This window comes from Talpa occidentalis, unplaced genomic scaffold (assembly GCF_014898055.3).
Source record: "Talpa occidentalis isolate TD23 unplaced genomic scaffold, MPIMG_talOcc4v2.1 talOcc4.3, whole genome shotgun sequence".
Classification (NCBI taxonomy): domain Eukaryota; kingdom Metazoa; phylum Chordata; class Mammalia; order Eulipotyphla; family Talpidae; genus Talpa; species Talpa occidentalis.
Window position 1 is genome coordinate 76,597,816 of NW_023603184.1, and position 24,515 is coordinate 76,622,330.

General features: G+C 33.9%; 1 protein-coding gene and 1 long non-coding RNA gene across 2 annotated transcripts in view; one reads left to right on the top strand and one right to left on the bottom strand.

Moving 5' to 3' along the window:
- LRP1B (LDL receptor related protein 1B) overlaps nt 1–24,515 on the bottom strand; it is a 1,722,250-nt gene that overhangs the window by 292,970 nt on the left and 1,404,765 nt on the right. Inside the window, exons 42-43 of the mRNA XM_054699700.1 lie at nt 16,929–17,118; nt 13,601–13,805 (exon numbers count right to left, since the gene is read on the bottom strand). Of these exons, the coding sequence (XP_054555675.1) occupies nt 13,601–13,805; nt 16,929–17,118 (395 nt within the window). The remainder of the gene's footprint in view (nt 1–13,600; nt 13,806–16,928; nt 17,119–24,515) is intronic.
- LOC129146625 (uncharacterized) lies at nt 8,068–15,452 on the top strand. The gene is made up of 4 exons (XR_008553544.1): nt 8,068–8,256; nt 12,857–12,996; nt 13,646–13,688; nt 15,337–15,452. It is a non-coding gene; the product is annotated as an uncharacterized LOC129146625 (long non-coding RNA).

Here is a 24,515-nt window from a genome sequence, read left to right on the forward strand (position 1 = left end):
AAGAAATGCAGATGAAGTCTGTCATTATGCTGTTACACAGTCAAAAAAAAAAAAAAAACCTACAGCTTAAATTCAAAAACCTAATTCATATGAGTTAATTTTTTAAAATCTTTTTTGCGCAGTCCTTTGGGAGGGGCTAGAAACAAGGATAGCCTGGGGACTTCTCAATTTAAAAGCTATTACTTCAAGAGTCTATGGGGAGGACTGTTTCAACAATGTCTTCCTTTATTTGTCAATTTGTTTTCTTTCTTACTATCCAAACTAAGCACTTGAAAATGAGGAAAGAGAAATAAATATCATGAAGCACAGCTGTCTATGAGACACATGTTTATGTCAGTCATCACGTTCATGATCTATGCAGTAATAAATCAGGAGAACTGCACTAGTTGTGTAATTTATTTCAGCAGTGTATCAGCGGGGTGAGGCTTCCAGGAGCTGAGTTAAAGACATGAACTTTGCATCATTGCTTTTATTTACTTCCTCTATTTAAATTTGATATAAGAAGACAGAGTGGGAGGACCCAAAGTCAGAAACGAATCTTCTTTGCATAATTTTCTAAATGCTTGAGATATTTAAACTAAGGAAATGTTATTAAACATTCTCACCTCTGATTTACTGTTTTTGCTCAAATAAGCAGTGAAGAAGCTTTAAATAGTACTCCTTTATAACAAAGATCACTTTGCTCATTTAAGCATATCCTTTAAACTTCCTTATGTTTCCCCATAAGAAAAATCATAAAATACTTGAACTATATTAACATCAGGGAGTATTTTCTGTTTCATAATTGGTGGTTTCCCTACTTTAATATTTTAATAGACTTACAGTTGTAAGGCATACATAAGGTTCTCTCTTCACTTAATAACCTATTAATAATTTCATCTTCACAGTTCAAAAATATTTTGTTTTTAAGTCAACTATTTTTTTAGGAGTTATTTTTTATGTATATTTGATAATTAAATCAATCTTACTTTCATTTTCTATGCATTTATTGGGCTATATAAAAAATTACTTCATTCACTAAATATGCTTCCTCATAAAGCTGAACCTGTTTGACAATATAAGAAAATTAAAGATCAAACTATGTTCTCCATTTCTGTATGATTTTCCCTTTTCCTTTTTTTTTCTGTCCCCACCCCATACAAATACAATTATTTTATCTTCTAGGAATTCCAGGATTCTAAAAATTTATTAAACTTCAAGTAACTCTGCCACATAATGTTTCAGGACTCTCACTATTTGCAGTATATATTATAGATACTTACAATTTAGAAAAATGTTTTGTGGTTAATAACATTTGCACCCTTGCTAGTAAAAGTGCAGGAAATTCTCAGGAATATGTAATCTCTGGCTCCAAATCAGACCTATTGAATAAGAATCTGCATTTTAACAAGATCTCCAATTAATTTGTATACACATTAAAATTTGAAAAGCTGGGCCTCTCCTGGTGGTTCAGGCGGTTGAGCTCAGCGTTGTGGAGCTGTCTGCAGCCTCTGCAGTGCTGGTACAATCCCGGCTGGCAAGGGAGATTCCCACATGGCACAGAAGACCTCTCCTGTCACACCCGCTGCTCGCCTCAGCAGTGTATTTTGCCAGTCTGCCTATTCTGTTCCTTGCACTATCTCTGGTGAATCCTCTCACCCTCCCACACATCTGGCCTGTATCCCAGTTCTTGTATAAATAAATAAATCTTTAAAAAAATCTTAAAATAAAAATGAAAAGCTATGGCTAAAATAACACATTCTTGGGGCCTCCCTGGTGGCACAAGGGGTTAAGCACCACACTATGAAGCAATCCGCAGCCTCTGCAGCAGGAGTTTGATCCCTGGTGCAGCAGACATCTCCTATCTCGCCCACTGCTACCTTCAGCAGTGTGTTTCAGTCAGTCTGCCTGTTCTGTTCCCCGCTCTGTCTCTGGTGAATTCTCTCACCCCCTGCATCTCTAGCCCATACACCAGTTCTTGTATGCATAAATAAATAAATCTTACAAAAATTAAAAAAAATGAAATGAAAAATTAAAAAAAATAAAATAGCACATTCTCTCACACTTAGATTTCTATCTTTGGGTCAAAGACCAAGATTAACATATTTAATATATAATAAAAATTGCTAATGCTTTCTTAATGATAAAATTATCTTTAGGGTAACAAATATTCAAAGATATTCATTTTTGAAAGAACATGGACTTGTAGGTTGATATGTATAAGAACTGGGCCCTTTGTGTCTTATGGACATGTTTAATTTCTGATCTCAATCTGTTACAGGGCAGGGAGAGGGGCAGCCCAGACCCTGCAAACCTGCCTATTCTAAATGGGTTCTGCCATCCGCCGCATCAACACAAAACATATGAGACTTTAATGGGAAGGGGCTTTAATACAATTAGGAAACAATACAGGAAAGGCAAAGAATCTAGTTTTTAAATTAAGCACCCAAAGTTACCCATCCCCTCGTGGGTAAAAACTCCATCCAAATGGGATTGGCTCAGAGCAAGGCCCCAAAGCCTGCCACAAGTCCAAAGCATATTCTGGTGGGGACCCACAGAAAAGGATCAGAAACAACCAGACAAGTCCAGGAGGAAAAGAGCAAAATCAAAATCAAGATAAAAGCTACCATTGTTACCTCCCCATGGGTCTCACCCACATCTGTGTCACCCAGTCCACGACCAAAAATGAAGCACAGTTTCTTTACGTGTCTTTAGGCTCCATCCTGCTTCCTTCTTTCCTCAGTCTCCTCTGCAGCTTCTTCTTTCCCTGCTCAGCTCCACCCTTCATTTGGGTGGGGCAGGGAACCTGGAACCTCCCCCTTTCCTGGGGACCACCCTGTTACAAAACTACCTCAGCTATATCAATGGCAAAATTGAAATAATAGATACTCTGATAACAATTTTGAAATACAGACTGAAACAGTTAAGCATCGACTAATTGGCAGCTATTAATAAAGAAAAAAAAAAACAAGTATTTATGAAGCAACTCAAACACATGTGAGTATTATGTAATACACATTGCTATATGTAAATTAAATTTTTGAGGGCTCAGACTAAAGCCAGTGTAGGAATGTTGCTGGTTCTGAATCAAGAATCCCTTGCTAGGGCAATATATCCCAACCTATAGTCACTTACATACTGTTGTATTAGATGTACCTCACATGATAGCTCACTTCCTCTCAGCTACAACTTGCCCTAGAATTTGTGACCAATTTACTTTATTTTTTGCCACAAATAATATGTTGAACAACTTCATCCAGACACTATGGTCTCTCATGCACATCCTTGGAGCCTCTTCCCACTCCTTAGGATGATGAGAAGTTAACCATCCATGAGACAATATCTAGAATTGTTTTACATCTCCTAATCTGTCATTGACAAATTAAGGCAAATACTTATATGTTTTGTTCTGGGTCATTTTTTTTTTTTCATTCAAGTAACAAATATCTTAATGTCTGTCTCATTCAACAACCCAGAGGCATAAGATCTTACCTATTGATTAGGGTTAGTTTTTCAAGATGGGACTAGAACCAAATAGCAGATTTGTACCTCATTCCCCACATGTGCTCAGTTCCAGTCCCTAATCCTGGAAATAAAACTAAATTCTTTACCCCTTAATGTCTGCAGTTATCATTTTAGTAGGATACACTACTGATTACACAGTTATGGAATTTTGATGTTCGTAGTCAAAGAATTCTGTTTGAATCTTGGTGGAAATATTAGCCTAAGAGTCTATGGTACTTTCATTTGTTTTTCCTAGTTCCTGTCTTGATGTGTACCATTGAGGTTTATCCCCAAGATAATTCTTTATTAAATAATTTTGTACTTTATTTCATTTATCTTTATTTTTATCTTTATTAATTATGCAGTGGCTCAGTTAATGTATCTTATTAAATTCATCCAGCAATTCCACTCCTAGGTATTTATCCAAAGGACACAGAAACATCAATTCCAAAGAACACCTGCACCCCTATGTTTATAGCAGCACTATTTACAATAGCTAAGCTTTGGAAACAGCCCAAATGCCCAAAAATAGATGACTGGATCAAGAAGATGTGGTACATATATACCATGGAATATTACTCAGCATTCAAAAAAGATAAACACATGCAATTTGCAGCAACATGGATGGCGCTGGAAGGGATCATGCTCAGCGAAATAAGCCAGAAAGAAAAAGAAAAATACCGGATGGTCTCACTCATAGCAGGAATCTAGAAAACTTAAATAAGGGACCAGGAAAATTAATAACTATAAGAAAGTGAAAATCAAAATCAACAAAAATCTATGAACCAGAGACACTTTTTGGGGGGTGGGTGGAGGGAGGGGAGGGATAGGGGTCAAAAGGGGGGGTTGAAATTGTATGGGGAATATAAAAATAAAATTTATTATTTAAAAAAAATTCATTTAGTTTTAAATGTCAGTTGTTCTATTAGGAATTTAACAAAATAATTGAAAATTATTAAATATATTTATATGTTGATGGACAACCATATTTCTTTTGATTATTAATTTGTTAATATATACTAACAGAACTTATTTAGCATTTTATTTTCATTAACATTCATATATTTTCACAGCTCCTCATGTAAATAAAAGATCTAGTTGTAATAACCTTTTAAATTTCAGAGCCAAAGGAGTATGTATTTATTTTGCTTAATAGTTTTGTTCCCTTCTATTAAATAAATATATTGTATGACTTAGATTGCCCTTAATGTCTTGGCTGCTGGGAAGCTCAAGAATAAATTTGTTTTTAATATTTATTTATAGTCATACTGTGCTGTGGCCACGTTTATATTTTAAGCTAATTCAATTCATTTCAAATCATTTTTTTAGAGTTGAAACTATAATTAAACATTTTAATTAGTTTGCTACCTTTTGAGTATTTTTTAAAAGTTAACAACAAAAAGAAAATTCAAGATATTGTCTCAAACTTAAACATGTATGTGTTGGTTTTTGTTCATGTGAAATAATAAAAAATACATTAAGTTAGGGAATGATACAAAAAATTTATCTGGAATCAGAGGCCAGAATAAATCATCTAAGTGAATTCAGAATTTCCTGGATTTATATATGAATCTTTTTAATCTTCTACTTTTTTTTCAATTATCTACTGATTTCTTTCATTTTTATATATCCAAAAAGGCAGGTTTATTATAGAAGAAAATGGAGAGGAAAGAAAAGGACACTAGCACAGACACAAGCGGGCTGAAAGAGTTACATCCTGAAAGGGACAGATTTGTGAAAAGAAACACCTGCATAGCCACAGGTGGGCAGCCCTGGGATGAAAGGCTCCTTGGCTGATTTATTTTGCTAACAAAAACAATGTGTATTTTTCATGTATTTATGCCTTTGTTCAGTTCGTAAGTAAAACAGATCTGGAAGAAATACGCTCATTTATATCTATCTGTTTGTGAGTGTGTTTATGTGTATGTGTAGAATGGATTTTCTCAGTTGTCATTCATTTAATCTTTGTCTATGAATTTCTACATTTAGGCAACTGGGACAGGTGGTTGCCAGTCTTTTGATAATTCTGTCAGATGCCTAATGAATCAAAACTTTCCAAGGAATATTAATTCAATACACCAGTATCAGTACCAAAATTTGAAGGGACACCCATTATTTTCTGGGTGAAAAACTAGTTTCCCTGGATACCAATATTATTTTTCTTCAGAAACACATATCTTGTTTAGAGAGCCTACCTTTGGTAACACTTTAATTTGCACAACTAACCAAGCAGAACCATCACTGTAATGTATGTGGATTTAAATCAAAGTGATTATGTTAGAAATAAACACCATTAACCCTACTGCAATAACATTCTTATCTTTCCAAACAGTATTATCAGTTGTACAGACTTCTGAAAATTACCCTGGATGGCAGAGACCTACAGAATAGCTGAGCTTTGGTTTGGGTCTTTTTATTTTAAGCTATTTGCTTTTTCATTTTATTCAGGGAAACATTTTTATAATTTCTTTTAGTAAATATTGAAGCTATTATTCTGCTTCTGCAAATATTTGCTGAAAGCAGCAATGCAAGAGACTTTGGGTTACTTGCTTTTGGAGACACAAAAATGAGAAATTCAGTTTATGCAGATACTAATAATCCTATAGTAGAGGTAATGAAGCAATTTATAATTTATTATAGTTGCTATAATTGATGTTAACATAAATGTATGTAGGTGTAGTGAATGTAGTTACAAATTCAAATCTGTCTTATTTTTTAATTTGCATCTTTCGAGAGTTTTAGAAATTTAGCATTTGTTGTTAATTATTGTCAAGTAACAGGATGCAAAATACCACCTATGGGGCATGAACTATTAATACTATTTTACAGAAGAAACAAAAGCATAGTAATATAAGGAAATGCTTCAAGTTTACTAAACAATATGTCAAGGATCCAATTTTCAAATCCATAGCTATCGCTACAAAATGCTTTTATTAGTTATAAAAAATTACCTTTATTGTTTCTTGAAAGGCATTATAGTCTAGTTTGCTAAGACAACCTTCATGACTAGAATTACCAAGGTGTGACATCATTTTAGTGTGTGGGGGTGTGTGTGAGAGAGAGAGAGCGAGCGAGCGAGAGAGAGAGAGAGAGAGAGAGAGAGAGAGAGAGAGAGAGAGAGAAAGAGAGAGAGAGAAGATACATTTATGAATGATTAAACTAGTTGGGTTCCATATTACCAGTTAAAGAATCATAAAAGGTTAGTTTTTGTTTTTTGTTTTTTGTTTTAAAGATTTATCTATTTATTTATTTATACAAGAACTGGTACAGGCCAGATGCACGGGAGGGTGACAGGATTCACCAAAGACAGAGCGGGGAACAGAACAGGCAGACTGATGAAATACACTGCTGAGGGGAGAGCAGCAAGGTGAAACAGGAGAGGTCTGCTGTGCCATGTGGGACCCTCATCGGTGGGCCAGGATTTAACTGGCGCTGCAGCGGCTGCGGACAGCTTCACAGCACAGCGCTCAACCACCTGTGCCACCAGGGGAGGCCCAAAGGTTAGTTTTTGGGTGATAATTTTGAACCTAGTTAAAAAAGCAGAGCTTGAGATTGAAAAAGCCTAAGCTAATTGAAGATCACAAATCTTTTTATAGCTGCTTCAGGCATTAAAAGAAAATTGGCTAACATCAATTTTGGATGTGTTTTCACTCATTTCTTTTTCTCACTCAGGCACCTGAATTTGGCAATGTCATATCATCATTATATCAGTGCTATAATAGCATGTACACATCATAGTTATGATGGTAAAATTTAGATAATCTACCTTCTTTATTTCCACAAGTTTTGTTCTATTAGTTCGTGGATCAGTGCTATTTCAATGTTTCTGGGTGCTGGTGAATCAGGTCACATTATGTGTGCTTTAATAACCTCATCCCAATTTAAATGTATTGCCAATGCATAGACAGACATTCTCTTGACTTATCTTGTGGAACAGAACTTTTATATTTTCAAACACTTTATAAGATAATAAACATAAGACATTCCCTTTCTTCTATTCCACATTTCTAGAAATCTATAAACACACTGACTATCTGCTCTGAGGTGATGGGAAAGCTATACTCTTTGACTCAGCTCACTAAGAATAACTAAATATCCTTGACATTATATATGAAAAATAAGAGGATTAAGAGATGGAGAGAATAAGACAGGCTGTCTACACTTGGACATGAAGAACACCATGGTGGTGAGCTCACTGGGTTTTACTTTTGACTCACATATCCCAGTCTTGGAACTAAAGAAACTTGTAACTCAGAATTGTCAATTTGTACAGAACCATGGCAGCAGCAGAAACCACAACTACAGCTATATCTGCTTTTTTAGCCAAGGGGTCAATAAAGATTCTATGTAGTGAGGCAGAAAATATAATAATAGCAATTGATCTACTCTAGAAAAATATCCCATAAAATCTGTGACTTGTCTCCATTTATACTGGCAAAGGCCACATAGGGTGCTGGACTTCTACCCACGCTTGGCAGTAATGAAGTGCTACCCTCTCCTTCACCCCCTAGTTGGGAGTAGTGTCAGAAGAAATCTGGAAGAGAATCAGAACTTTCACCATCTCTGAGGGGTTATGAGGTCACCCCACATGGCTGACAGAGGAGACTACCTAGAAACCTGGAACCTGCACTCCTGTTGAGAAGCAGAGTCCTGATACTGCCTCACATTGGGGCACCCGGTCTTCTACTTCTCCGTTGTACTAACAAGGCAGCACTTCTCAATTTTCCCTACTGGAGTGATGTCAGAGAATACCAACAAAAACAGAAAGTTTCAGTGAGATATAGAATTTCATACAACAAAACAACTAAGATTCAGCAGAAAATCACTAATCACACCAAGAACTAAGGCCTTAAGTGATCTGGGTGGCGTCATGTTAATTTGTTCATTCTACTGTTTCTCACTTACTAATCCTCCCAGGAAATATATTTTATGTTATCTTTATTAATAGATTCATAGAATTCCATTGTTTTAACCTTTACTTTTTTATCACATTTGTATTTAGTTACTATTATAAAAAATTAGAAAACCATTAAGATTCATTAAAATATTAGAAAGTTATTAAGTTCACATTGTAATTTGAATAACTCTCCATGTCCAAGGATACAGACAATACACAAAATCAATACTGGATAGAATAATCTGTGCATTGAGTGGTGCTTCTTGATTTCAGATAAGTGACACAAGCAGTAATAAAACACTTGAGTATTTGTAACAAACCTAATTGAAATGTCTGTTATGTAATGGCCAACGGATACTATCAGTTGCTTATTTTCCAAGAGTTCAGAGTTCATGTGTTAGAATTAAAGTTCTTGGAGTACTTCTACTAACAAACTGTATTCTACTTCCTGTCTATGATCTATCTAACTCTTATAGGCATAGGAAACTTATAGTCTAAGGCATTCCAGATAAGGTAGAATGGTCATTTGCTGCCAGGAGACATATCTTAGCGGTTCTCAATGGAGGTAGTCCCAACCCATCTGTAGGTTTTGGAAAATGTTGGTGGTTTTTCTGTTTGATTGAGGGTATGAGTTCCAGGGTGGGCAGGTATTGACCAGGAAAAACAGTGGTCAGGAAACTGGATTCACTACAATACAAAGGACAGTTCTGTATGTGAACTGTCTGAGGCTTATCCAAACTTTAGATGTCCTGTAAGACTCACAAAGGTGAAAGTCTGTTTATAATTATCTGATCTAGAATTTAGCCCCATTTTACATTTATAGAACAGTTCTTTTTACAGACCTTTATTACTATATACATTATCTTTCAAAGTGTCACTTTTGTATAAATTGAAGATGACTTTATTTTGTTTAAAATATTATCAAGAATTCATCATCAGTATTGAAAATCACATCCAAGACAGTACTACCCCTAATATTTCTTTTTTTTTAAAAGATTTATTTATTTATTTATTCATACAAACATTGGGTATAGTCAGAAGCGTGGGAGGGTGAGAGAATCCACCAGAACTAGAGCGGGGAGCAGAGCAGGCAGAAGGACCGAAGTACACTGCTGAGGGCAGAAGCGGGCAGCAGGAGAGGTCTGCGCACCATGTGGGACCCTTGCCTGGCAGCCGGGGATGGAACCGGCGCTGCAGAGGCTGTGGGCAGCTTCACAACCCAGCGCTCAACTGCTGCGCCACCGGGGGGGCCCTACCCTTAGTATTTCAATATCAGTATTGAACTTAGGAAAAAAAAAAAAAACTATGAAGATAGATATGAAATTTGATTTTATATTTTTTATTTATAAAAAAAATGGACATTTACTTTACTATTTAGTCAAAAATCATAACTGGCATTAGATACTGGACATAGAAACCTTAAAAATTAATGCAATGTTTTGGACTTGTGGCCTTCTAATCTGTGAAATAATACCAGATTGTTCCTGTTAATGATGGGCAAATTATCAGGTCACTGAAAGTGTAATGACTGCTCATGCTGATGTTGATTTATAATAAAAAATTAAATTTGCTAAATTTATATTTTTCATCTTTTAAAAATTGATACCGGAATTATTTGTCTTTGATTATAGGATTTAGTTTTACTTAGTTAAGTAATTTCACTTTTTGGGGTTTTAACACCAGTTTTAAAGTTTCAGAATGCTGGTCTCTATTCAGATCATATCACAGTATTATTAAAACTATATTATAAAAAATAGCGTATAAATACATAGATTATATACTTAAATAGGTGAATAGAATGTAAATTCATTTATAGAATGCAATAATTGTTTCTGTAAGTATATAGAAGGAAATATTTGGTGGCAAAAAAAAAGACAGAAAATCTAATATTGTTGTGATTGACTATGTTTTTTTTTTAAACTTGTTTTCCTATACTTATCCAAAACAATTCTCATTAGTGTGTGTTTATCCAAGAGGTGAAATATCCTACATCCTTCTTCTTTCAACGACAAGGCTCAGGACTTAGTATTTCTGCCTGGGAATATATTAAAACCTTTGGACAAAGTTTCTAAAAGAATTTCAGAAGAAACATCAGTAATTGCAGTTTCTAGGAACATAAACAACATCTCTTTTGGAAGGGTTTGTGTCACTTAGGTAGTTCATGCCTTCCAAGAAATGATTAACACTTACAGGGTAACTGCAGGGAGAAAGGCTATAATCATGCTGTCTTAGCCCCTGTCAACATTAGTTATTGTTTCAGCTACAACTACAAGAACAACAGAAATGACAGGACAGAAAGGAAATAAAAATGAAATTATTGTCTGATGTTTCATTGTCCCAATCATTAGATCATTCAAGAGTATTCAAACAGAAAATGTTTCCCTCAGCAAATCTGTAGGTAGAACCACCACACAAGTTAATGTGGTATTTAAAAAATATACTGAATTAGTACATTAGAAAACTAACCATTTGTTATATTTTTATCAATACAAGTCCAATTTAAACTATATGTATTTATATTTTATTATGAATTTACTCTAAACTAAAATTGAATTATAAAATCTAATACTGAGATTGGCAGAGGAAAGTAAAGCTATGAATGTTTTTTAAGCTAAACATTAGCAGATAATTAAAAGAGTAAAATGTGTTCAAAAATCATTTTGTCTGATTTTTTCAATGTTTGAAAGAAGCTGTTTCCTTGATTAGTAACAAGTTATATACTTTCTTACAATAAATGAAGAGACTTATAAATAGTACATCACTATTTTTCAAATCAAATAATCGCTCTGCACACTACATGAACAAAATAGGATTGTCTGAGCAGAACTATACTGTACCATATTTCATTCTGAAGATTCACAGTATACAGGAGCAAATAAAAAAAGATGTAATGTAGTAAACATGCCTATAAAACTTTATTAAAGCTACAGTTACAAAAACGTGCTTGACCACAGTTTAATTCCTAGATATTCTCAAAGATAAGCTCTTAAAACTCTCTTTAGGAGAGCAATGGTAATTGTTCTGTGTTTGTGGGCTTATGATGCATAGATTTATAAAAATTTCTCCAAAATTTAACTTAAACATAGGTTGCTTCCTTTTTCCAAAAGATACATTCCAAATATTTCATATTGTAAGTTTTGACTTCTTTCCAGTTTACTCCCCCAGTGCTCTGTGCAGACCTTTGGGGATTTAGGAATTAACATTTTTTCCCTAACAACATGTATTTTTTTTTTTAAAAAGACTTATTTTACTTATTTATGCATATAAGGTCTGGGGTGTAGGTCATAGGTGCGAGGTGGGGGTTGGGTAAGAGGATTCACCAGAGACAGAGTGGGGAGCAGAACAGGCAGACTGACTGAAATACATTGTTAGGGGAACAGAAAGCAAGACAGGAGGGGTCTACTGCACCATGTGTGTTAATTCCCTGTCTAGGGGTCAAACTTATGCCACAGTGGCTGGTGGTAGCTTGATAGTGCTGGGACTTTAACAACTGCACCGCTGGGTAGGCCCCTACCACCATCTATTTTGTGCCTCTGTCCCTTTCCTTTTTCCCTCCCTCTTAAACTCAGAAACCTCAGGATGTTTATTAATCTCCATTAATTTTTGGAAATACTGTGTGTGATCAAATTATCTGTTGAGTGAATGTGTAATTTTTTTTTATTATTCAGATTTACTTTGCTGCACACAAATCTCTTATGCCCCCTTCATTATATTGAAAAATAGCTATATTTCATCCTTTCCTGTGGCTGCACAATATCCTATGGTTTATCTATACCATGTGTTTTCCATTAATTTCTTTGTTGAAGGAAATTTAGGTCATTCCTTGATTCCTTGTCCTACACTGTAAATATGGACTTTTTATTGGTGGTTTCATACTCTGTAGCTATATGCCAACAAGTGGGAATGCTCAGTCCTATAGCATTTCCACTTTAATATTTTTAAGTTAAATCCAGGTTGCTTTCCATAAAGGTGACACCAGTTCACATTTCCACCAACTTTGTAATAGGGTCCTTTTTCTTCACATCCTCCCCAGCACTTATAGTTGTGGGTCTTTCTTATATGTGCCATTCTTTTTCATTTTCTCTCTCTTTCTCTCTCTCTCTCACACACACATACACACACACACACACACACACACACACAGGTAAATAAGATAGCTACTTGCCCTAGAATATCTCTATATAATATATCCATAGATCAATGCATGCTACATCTTAATATATAGATTAGATTGTATATGTATATGTTAGCTGACATATTAATGGGTATATTATATATCTATATAACATTTACAATGCAATGATATACATGAAGAAATACAGGTATGGAAATATATGCAATTTAATTAAGCAGTATGTTTAATGGTATAGATAAGTTACAGACTATGGTATGCTGGTTGGTTATCTGTTTATATAAATATTGTTTTACTAGAATATTGTAAAGCCACCATTTATATATTCACCACTTCTATTGCAGCACCATAAGGAAGCTGAGGATCCTTTTGTCCTTTTGGAATGCCCTGGGGTGTGGGGGGATTTCTCCACTTGTCTGACTACCAGATCTGACCCTCTTGACCCTGAGTTTTCCTGGTTGCTAAGAACTGCTGTTCTCAAGGGGTAAGTGGAGGACACTGGAATTTGATCTTTGTACAGGCCCTCAATATTTGCTATAAGTATTCTCCAGAGGCAATTTAAAGACTCTTCCACAAACATTTCATTTGGAACTCAGAGAAAAGAGACAGATAATGGGTCTGACTGAAAGGAATCCCATACTCTCTTCAGATTTGCTTAGGTTGTTTTTGGAACATAGGAGGAGACGACACGAAGGATCATTCCATTCTACCCTAATGCTCATTTATTCTAGAACAGAGTCAGTTTTATTCATATTAAAAATAAATAAATAACAATGAAGTATAGACAAATCACCCTAAAAAAATTAGCTCAATTAATTTAATAAATAAGAGAAATCAATTATTGTTTCTCCAGAAGAGTTTACAAGAGTTGAACTGTCTCCATGGTAACAAATGCACTTGAAAAAAGTTTTTAAAATATTATCCACAGTTTTCTTTTTCACTAAATAGTTTATTCTGTTAGGCTGGTTCAAACAATTAAGTATTTTGAAATCCCTTGAAATGAATATATTTTTAGGCAAGCATAAGGAAACTTTTTAAAAATGTTTCATTATTAAAATCTACATTCAAGAAATTGTCAATTAACTTACATGTCTCTGGGATCCATCATATTCACACCTTTCGATTTTTCCTAGGCTGCCATCTGAGAAATATAGCTTCTCTGCACGGTGGTCGATGGTGAGTCCATTAGGAGTTAGTATATCTGTACTGATCACCACATGAGCATTTTTTCCAGTCAGGGTAGACCTCATGATACTTGGATGCTGTTCATTCCAGTTCGTCCAAAACATTAAACTAATTAAAATTAAAATTATAGTAATATATTACAAAGTTCATTAATAGCACAAACATTAATAAAAGTGTGGCAATATCAAGCTATTTGAAAAGAACCAAAATTAACATTTCATATTCTGTGATCCTTAAGGAAGGCTAGACAATAAAGGGAGCTATGTATATCACATTTGGATATATATTTTTCTTAGGTTCTTAAATGAAACATGAAAACTATTCTGAAAAACAATTATATCTGGGCGTGCTCTCAAATAGTGATTCGATTAAATTGAGTCTGAATGATGCATAGTGAGGATTTATTTTTTAACAAGGACAAAACAGTTATCAAATTTCTGTGAACTTCCTATAAGCTCTAACTTATTAATATTATGTCTCAGCAGACCCAGTATGATCATTTTGGACTTATTCTTAATATGACTATATTTTGGATTTCTATTGGTAAAAACAAAAACTCCCTACCCTTCCAGATTTGCGTTTTAAATTCAATGTTCTCCTTTAAATATGTTTCAAAGACTATATAGTTACTAATTTCCATACTTCTTTAAATTTTTTCCCTACTCTTTTTTATCAGTGTGATTTTCCTATTAATTATACTGGCATTTCTGGAATTAAGGGGTTACTCTCAAATCCATAAATATAACACATGTTACCTATAGATTGCATAGAATTCTTTAAACCAGCATTTGTTAAACTGTTCTTTGAGGGAAACCTGGTATTTTATGGAAGTCCTTAGAGTCACTGGGAAAAGAGAGACATTTGAGACTCCATATCCTATTTTTACTGAAACAGTTATTTATCTTCTTTTATCAACTGGACTGCCCATATAAATTCATTTGAAGATAGTTTGTTGTTCCTTAAGATGGAATGGAAGGGAGGGAGGGAGGAAGGAAAAAAGGAAGGAAGGAAGGAAACGAGGGAAGAAGGCCAGGTAGCAGGCAGGAAGTTTCTGTAAATACTTGGAAAAGTACATTGGCTTTGTGAAAACTATGTAAAATAATATTTAATATTTATAGCAAGATTATATATCATTTCCCTATATACTTATTTAATATCAACGCATGATTATAGTAAACAAAATCATTCAATGTATGATTATATAATATTATAAAAATGCATTACTAGATAATATTTAAGTTCACAACTAAAATCTTCCTACTTGCTGATTTGAAAAATAACCCCCACCAAAAGTAAAAACCTGGATCATCTGTGTTGTTTGTTAATATTCTGCGTAGCATTTTCATTTTTGCTTTGAATAAAAGATTTTTAAGTGAGCAACTGTCAAAAGAATATTGTCCTGTGAGTAAATTTGCAAAATAAAAAACATCTCATTTTCTTAAGCATGCAACAACTTTATTCAGACACTTTGACATTTAAATAAATAAAATAATTATTCAAAACATGTAATGTCCAGCATATAATATGAGATGGAAAGTACACAATTTAGTTGTATTGTTTTCCTATACTGTAGCTTTTTAGGTTATGGAATTTCTGAGGTATGATTACTGCTCTTTAAACTTTACCTTTCATTTCACAGATAAGAAAACAGAAAAACGGACAGCTTGAATAATTGAAGTTGAGTAACTGAACCATGATTTGAACTCAAAAAGTCTACCTCATGCAGAATTTAATTTTATTTTTAATTTTCTGTTCACCAACTAACATATAATAGTGCTTTGTTGATAAGTAAAATGCTAAAAATATTTTACACTTTAAATTTTAATTACATGTAGTGTTGCAATTCAATTGTTTTAGTATTTTAATTTCATATGTTTAATTCTAAATTACCGTTGACCATATGCAAGATGATAATGTAATTTAACCAATGTAATGAATAATTATAGGATAAAGCACTTGTAATATCACAGAGATCTCCCTTAGGTTATTTCAAAGGTCTCTTTTAAATTCCTTATTATCCAAAGACTCTTTTGGTGAAGTGTCAGCATCAGTGTAGCTGATTCAACAACAAGCTGAATGGTACAGGGCAGTAGTGTGATCAGTAGAGCAACTTTTGTCCAGGCATCTGAAGACCTGCACAGATACGAACTAATTCATTAGAACTGTTCAATGAGGCAGCAAGATTTTCCAAATCTTTTAGCCTTCAGAGTCTGCAGATATATTATGAAATGTCCAGTTGAGTGTAAAGTCTATTCTTACTTCAAGCTCCATAAGAGAACACATAAAATTATTTTTACACTGAGTAATTAATGCAATCCTTTCTCCCATCAAATAGTCAGTGATTATCCATCATTGCCTGTCAGTCATTGCCTGTTTAATCTTTAATATTTCTTCATCACACCTAAAAAAACGTTCTAATTTTGCCCAATGAAACACAGGTTGATCATCTGATTTTTGTTTACCTCTTTATTGAAGGAAAAAGGATTTTATAGTAGTTAACAAATAACCTTACCATATTGTATGAGAGTGGAACTCCATGTGTGATTGTGGATATATATTCATTTCAACTGTGTTTTTTTTTTTTTTTTTCAGTTGCCATATTACTTACTTTTAATCATTTCCCAAAACATGACAGTTTTCTGATTTGCTACTATTTTTATTCACTCTAGAGTATGGCCTCAGCATTTTTACTTATCATGAATTCTTTATAAGTATTATTATAATTGCCTGCACAATATATCATCAAAGAAATCTGGACTACTTAGACTGTTGTCAAGTATCTATTACTGAAAAAATAGTTGCACACAAAGATCTATTATGTTTTTTTTCTTCCTCTGTATTTCATTTGGTGAAATCTCCAGTTGTTAGAATACTTGATTAAAGTATTTAAACACCTTTTAGGTTTCAATACATTTAAATAGCTTTTTCCAAGTTTATTACACAAATCAGGTATTCATTAGTATCTTTTTCATATACCTTTTCTAATACAGTATTTTCCATTTTCCCTTTAATAACTGAGATTTTTACTAGAGCTTTTACTAGAGCTCTCAAATACCAGGTATTTAAAGAGTCCAGTACTTAACTCTTTACATTTTACAATGGTATTTAAAAAAAAAAAAATATGGATTGTGAAAAGAGTACTCCAAAGGAAATCCTTATTTTATAGTTAATTTTATTAAAATTATACATAAATAGGATAGTTTTTAACTTATAATGAAGGAAGTTTCTTACTTTTGGCATTCATCCAGGGCTAGCACATGTGGGTGGTCATCCTCTGACATGGCAATGACTGCTTCCCTGTCAAAAGCTCCTGGCCGAGTCTGGTCCACTGTGTGTCTGATGATGGAAGAGGTAGTGGAGCTGGTCCAGTACAATGTATCCCAGGCTCTGTGATAGGCAAGTCCTTCAACAGAACCCACATCTGATAGGAGAAAGAAGAGAATAAATTCATACTTTATCGACAAAATACATGACTTATGAACAGAATAATCCATTTATATATGGTCATTTATATATACAAACAACAAACCTGAACTATGAATTGTATTTTTCATGGAAGGTTTTGGAAAAACATCTCATTAAAGATACAATCTTATACCAAATAAAGCTCAACTAAATAATTTCCTTTTATTATGAAAAGAGTGACTCTCATTTTTTTATCATAATATTTTTTTAAAAAGCTTTTTAAAAAGCATCCCATGCACAACAATTTACTCATATTTCAACAGTCATATGCAGTGATACCATTAGGTATGATTATAATTAGTTTTCTCTGAATATTATATGTGTAGATGTCAAGAAAAAGCAAATGCATCAAAACCCAGGATAGTATTAAAATGCCATAATAGAATTCTATACTCACAACAGTCAAATAATGATAGATATTTTAATAAGCTACTGTGATAAGTTTTTTTTAATTCTACTCAATTAATGTAATATAAAATATACAAAAAGAAACTAATTGCCAGTTGTGTCACTATTAAAATGCTGTCAGAAAAAGATAAATTGTAGTACATAGATTCTATTACACAAAAATGAAAAATGTGAAAAACAAGAGAAATTATTTCTTAAAATTATATTCCCCATCATTAGGATAACATAGGGTAGCTGTTTATTTTCCATACAGGTTGTTTGAGTACATACTTATGTAAACCAAATTATCACGCTTCCCCTTCATATTAACTGTTTTTCTCAGTTATTATGCTTAGCAAGCTTAACTAAAGATAAAATAGATAGCTTCTACTGTCATATTAAGAAATTAGCAGCATAAAACAATCTATCATTTTCTTTCAAGGAATCTCTGAAAAAAATCCAGCTTTTCTGAAAGCAGGTGAAAAAAAACGGTTATTTTCAAGACTAAGAAGGATGAAGTTTGGATTAACCCAACAGGATTTAGTGAGAGTGGAAAACATCTAATATATTTTGAATTGGATTTTTAAATATGATTTAAGTTTTTGTCATTTGTTGTTTTTTTTACATGCAACACACTCCATTAATAATAAAAATTAATAGCACACTTTATTGGACATTATTTTTTCACTACGATTTCTGCTAACTGTTCTGCATCCATCATTTCACTTCTCTGTGAAATTTGCTTTATTGTTCCTCTTTTTCTAAGGCAACTGAAACCTGTGATCACAGGACTGACAGTGTTAATGCAAAATTATTAACAAAGGTCATTTGCTTCCAAAGTCTATGTTCTTTAGTACTATCATATAAAATATTGTATATTTTCATTGAATACAAAGTTTGAACCAAACAAATGATTCATTAGTTTCAACTTGTCTGACTCTTGGTAAATTGTGTAATAAATATGTACCATGAGTAGCCTCCTCTCACACAGTCAACAAAACAAATTACAAGCAATTAATGAAAGTTATTAACATGGAAATATTTAAATATTTAAATATTTAAATAGACCAGCAAATATTTAAAGTGCAATAAAAATAAAATCTGTTAAGTTATTCTTTTATAAATCATGTTGTTTTCATTTGATGTAAGTAGGTAGAAGGTTGATAATGGCAAAGGTGCTTCTATTATTAATGAATACATCATCTATTCCATAGTATTTTTTGTACTTTTAAATCATTTCAGAAGTGAAAACTACTAGTAGTCTATGCAGCATGACCATCTTTCACCGTCAAAAACAGAAAGAGAAATAACATAGCTCTGAAAAAAATCCATACAAATCAGACTCATTGGACCATCTTCCTTCTGTATCTTACTGCAAGGAACTTTGACAGACCTTCTTCATGATCAGTTTTTCCTGTTAGATCAAGAAGAAACTACTTGGTATCACCCTTAAGAAGAAGCAGAAGCTTCTTTTCTACAGTTGGTACAGTTTTAGGATTACTAGAGTATATAATGCATATCACTGTCCAGGACAATATTTTTTTTTTAATTTTTGTAATAACTGACCATCTGACAGTACACTTAATCACTGTTATTATGTTTTAAAATATTTCAGTAATGTATTTCCTTTTCAAAACATTTTCAGTTTGCTACAAAACAGTGTGTACCATTAATAGTCATTTGAAGGCATATACCAAATTTAAAAACCATAAAAAAAATTATGTCCATTTAATGATGATTTAAAACAGTGGGATCATGTAGCAGTCATTGGGGTGTGTGTGTGTGTGTATGTGTGTGTGTTTCTGTGTGTGTGTGTATCAACATTGAGTTTTGAATCAGCTGAACAGGTAGAATGAGAAATTGGACTTCCTGGACCTGGTGCATAATTACATAGTTTGAAAATTCACGTAAAATATCTTTCCATTAACCAGTCTTGAAATATTGAACAGAGTTTCTAAACACTCTTGGAACTCATGGATGTAGAATAGGCATAGATAAAAAAAAATAATAATAACTATAACAATGGCTCTATACTTTGCATCCAAGAAAAATAATTGTATTGGAAGTGTCATGCATATGCAGTAAAAATTATACCTCCTCATCCCAAGCACTTACAAAAAAATAAAAAATAAATAATTAAAATCCTGCTTCCCTCTCACCCATCTTTGAGCCAGAGGATTGGGTTTGGCTAATCATGAATGAGATCTCAGGTATTTTTAGAGAAGTGAGGAGTGGAGATCACAACACCAAAAACTACAGCAGAGGCAAATAACTCAGAACCATGGCCAAACTTTTTTGCCTAGATTTTAGTTGCACAGTAACGGGTTAGTTAATCGAACTAGTGACACCAACCACTGCTCTTACATCTGCTCAGAGGACAGCATAGAGAATATACATTCATTTCACCTCCATTGAGAAAGCCACAATAGCTCCATCGTCTCTGTAGAGTATTCTCAATGTAGGGTAAAGGCTTTGAAACAAAAAGGCAATAAAGGATATTCTTGGGAGGGAGTTACATGTGCAAAAACAGCGGCCATAATATCAGTTACAAATAAAGATTGATAAATGAATAAGATAATATTTATCTCAAGGACATGCTACAACTATGAATTATGACAATGGCTTAAATTGTTGAAAATGTATTATTCTACTAGTTTGTTCTCTATAAAATACTGTAGTATCAGAAACTTTGCTGTATGAAATTTTGTCTGTAGCATGAAGCATACTAATCTTTTCTGGATGATCTAAAGACACAAAGAAGCAAGGACAAGCCAGGTGCAGAGCTTAAAATAAGTTTCTGTATACAATATTCCACCTCTGTCTTAACGTTGTAGTTTCCAGAGAAAGAGGATCCTGAATCTAGTTCACAGTCCAGACTTGATGTTCAGCTGCACAAAATGCACATAGCTGGACTTTATCTAAAGACTAAAATTTTGCCTAAACTCTACCCTATCCTAATTTTTTTCAAATAATTTTTAAAAGTTTAAATATATAGTTATCATATAATCTAGCAATTCCACTTCTCAAGATATGTCCATATTTACAGGAATTATGATTGCAGCTTTACTTAATGATAGTCATCAACGGATGGGGAAAAGTGATAAAATATTTTCTAATTGATTACATGACTGAAAATATACTAAAATCATTGAATTGTATACTTAAATGGGTGAATTGTATGTATGAAAATCATGTCTCAAAGCAGATCTGGAAATATCTTGAAGGAAATGAATAATATAACATGTGAAATAAGCAGATTTACATTTTGAAGTGATAAATACTGATTATTCTGAGTGTTAACCCTGTAGAAGTAAGACCCAAAAGAGTCTGTTTCTCTCTATTTTCTTCTCTTTCCCTCCTACTTTTATTCCCCCTCCTGTTCCTACCCCATTCTTTACACAATTCAATGGATTTTAAAGTAACTGATCTGGTATAATTGTCAATGACAGAGATAATGTCGGAAATGAAAACACCTGTTAATTTCTCTTGAGTCTATGCTACTAGAATGCTTTACAAATAATTATTAAATGGATGGATGTTTTTCCCTTTTCTAATTCTATTATGCATTATAATAGATTTCAATGTAGATCACATACTATAAATCACAATATCAATCTTTGACTTGGAGGTTTAATGTCATTTTATTATTTTTTCATATTAACCAATAAGATAAATTATATTACATATATGATGATTACATTTTTATTTCCTGAAATTATTTCACATCATTAACAGATTCCATACCAGGATAGACAAGCATCAGTGGAGGGTACTGACCAGGGTATGATCTGAACATTCCAATATCTATATAATCCGCTCAATATTTGGAGTGTCAATATTGATCATATCTAAACCACAACAGCTTTCACTTATATACTGCACCCATATCTTTCTGTTTTTCAATCTGTTAAAAATCTTAATGTTCTTTTCACCAATCTAATTTACCAAAGACTAAATAAATTAAATACCACATTATAGTCCAAATATTTAAACAAGGAACAATTTAAATATGAGAAAAATGATTGTTTCTGTGATTAATCAATCACCTGAAATAATGAAAAACTATTAAGTGTTTAGTAATATGGCAGGTAATAAGTAAATAAAACAAAATCAATAGTTATAGTCTGTACAAAGATAATTATTTAGTAATAAAATGAGAAGAGAATGCCAATCCAAGTAACCACTAGTGATGTGCGTTCCAGTAAATGAACATATTTATAAAATTGAGCCACACTTGACTACCTGTAATTGATTCTTCTTGTGCCTAAAGTATTGCAATAAATCTGCCTTTCCTGAATGTGAATCCACTCCAGATCGTCACCCCTCTAATAAAAGAGACCCAACCAATTAAAAGGGTTCAAATGGAGAATAATTCTATATTACTCTTTTATTCTCATTATCCTACTTACTAAAACACATTTTAATTTCTAAATGCAAATTGTTTGGAAACTTGCAGCTCTACCTTTAAAAAAGAAAAGCTTTTACTATCATCACCAAAGCATTTTAAATTCCCTGAAACCAAAGTATCTCAAATATTTCCATGTTTGGAAGAGAATCTTTGCCTTACATTGCATAACAAAACAGGCCTATTTACTTGATTTTCCCAGAACAGAGGAACAATTTGCCCTAAGGGAGTACTGAAACAGATTGAAACTGCTTGAAGCCTTTAAGAGACTCTATGTGTCTGTGTTTAAAAACAAAACCAAAGAAACAAAAAGCAAAACCTATTTCCTATCATCTTTTTGTACCTCAAGTATAAAAACATTAAAGATCTGAGTTGCAGCCTGAACTCCAAACTCAGCTTGCAGTTATGTGGACTCAGACGTGTCTCAGCAAGTGCCTCTATCTGTGTCACCAATAATGGAAGAACTATATACTATAAAAGCGAGCATATAGGTAATTATAGTTCCATTAGTCCTTCAGGAATAACTGGAGATAAGCACTGCTTTAACCAAGATTAAGCTAACATTTGTATATCCAGGTCCCAGGGCATAAACTCCAAGGCTTCTAAAACCCTGGGATATGAATACTTCATCCTTTAGGGTATGTCTAGGTGACCTTGTTAGGGGGAAAAGGATGTCCCAAAGCTAATTCCATACAGGCTTTGTGGACTCCACCCCCACCCCAGGTCAAAGCCAAAGACACTGGGAACTCCAAATACCATCACCACCAAAGGGAAGGTGGCTGGGACCTGAGGGTGGGGTTAAGCAGCCAGGTGGATACAAAAGGCAGACACGTGGGCTTTGGGGGGCTCTCCATTTTTGGGCTCTTGGCCAGCAGCAGCGTCCGGTCAGCTCTGAGAGTGACTTTGGGGTTTCCAGGTCGTCGGATCGGGTAGGACGCATTAAAGACTTTATTTCCCTATTTTCTCCCTGAGTTGTACATTTTCCTTATTTCCTTTTCCCTTGCAAATAAACCTTTTATTAACCTTTTGTGTGTGTGCCTATAGTGGAGTTTTCATAAGTCCCTTTTAAGCGCACGGGTGAGGACCCACAGGCAGGAACCAGTTCAATATCGGGGTTGCTCTATAACAACCTGAGAAGTAGAGCCTTTCTCTAATAAATATAATTAGAGAATAATTCAGAATCCATCCTCGTATCCCATACAAGAAAATTAGGTGAATCTTTAGATCAAAACCACAAACTTCACTGAATTCTTGAGAAAGGTGTTATTGTCATTTTCAGGTGTTATGTGAAAAGATCCATAATTTTCCTTAGTTCACTTCATACAATGAAGTGATTGTAAACACTTCAATACATACAATGAAGTGGAAAAAAATCTAACAGAAATTCAGATACAATCAGAATAATTTCCTAAATGATTTGAAAAAAATTGAGACGTTCTCTTACCTAAATATTCTTTAAAGAGCCCCTTTTTCTACCACTAGATATGGCTTCTCTTGTTTTAAGACAATCTCTAGGTGTTTTTTATTTACTCTTTGTAACTAATTCTATTTATAGGCTAAGTTACTAACTTATTGGTGATTAATGCTTTATTATATTATATTCTTTTTAGTAGGCCATAAAATGTGGACATTTTTTATGCAGAAGAAACAACCTCAAATAGCCTGAGAGATGCATAAAGACTTTGGGAATTGAGAAATAGTACAACTATACATGGGTTCTGAACAAAAGTGTAGCATTATGTCCAGTTTATGAGCTATTCTCTGGTGATATATTAGTAATTCAAGAACATGTACTTGTGGATTTAGTTAAAGTACTTATGAATTGAAATTTGCATATACATGTAGCTTCTGATGCTATTATGATTCTGAATCTTTGATTCCCATTCTAAAATGAACAGGGATCTTCTAAATTGAATGCAGTTAAGAGCACTTACAATATTAACATGCACCAGGGCCTCCCTGGTGGCACAAGGGGTTAAGGACTGCACCAAGAAGCAATCTGCAGCCTCCACAGCATGAGTTTGAACCCTGGCTGGCCAGGGAGAAACCCACAGGCGCAGCAGACCTTTCCTGTCTCGTCTACTGCTCCCCTCAGCAGTGTATTTCAGTCAGTCTGCCTGTTCTGCTCCCTGCTCTGTCTCTGGTGAATCTTCTCACCCCCTGCATCTCTGGCCTGTACCCCAGCTCTTGTGTGCATAATAAATAAATCTTAAAAAAAATACACACACAATATTAACATGCACCAAAAGAATAACATTTTGTTTATTCATGAATACATGCATTTTTTTTTTCTTTCTTCTGCTTCTTCCCCTTGTTTTCTGTCCTCCAGGCCTGCTCTTTCCTTTCTTCCTGCTCCTCTTCCTGCTCTACCTCCTTTTCTTTCCATCTCTCAGCTCGACCTTTCCTTCTCAGATAGCTGGTCTAGCATGAATAGCTACCCCCCCCCCCCGCCGCCTCTATAACCAGAAGCTGAAGGGCAAGGCTGGAGCCAAAGGCTGTTACAGGTCATGCCCCATAGAAGATGGGGGCCAAGGTGAGGACAATTAGGGCCAGGTGGGATA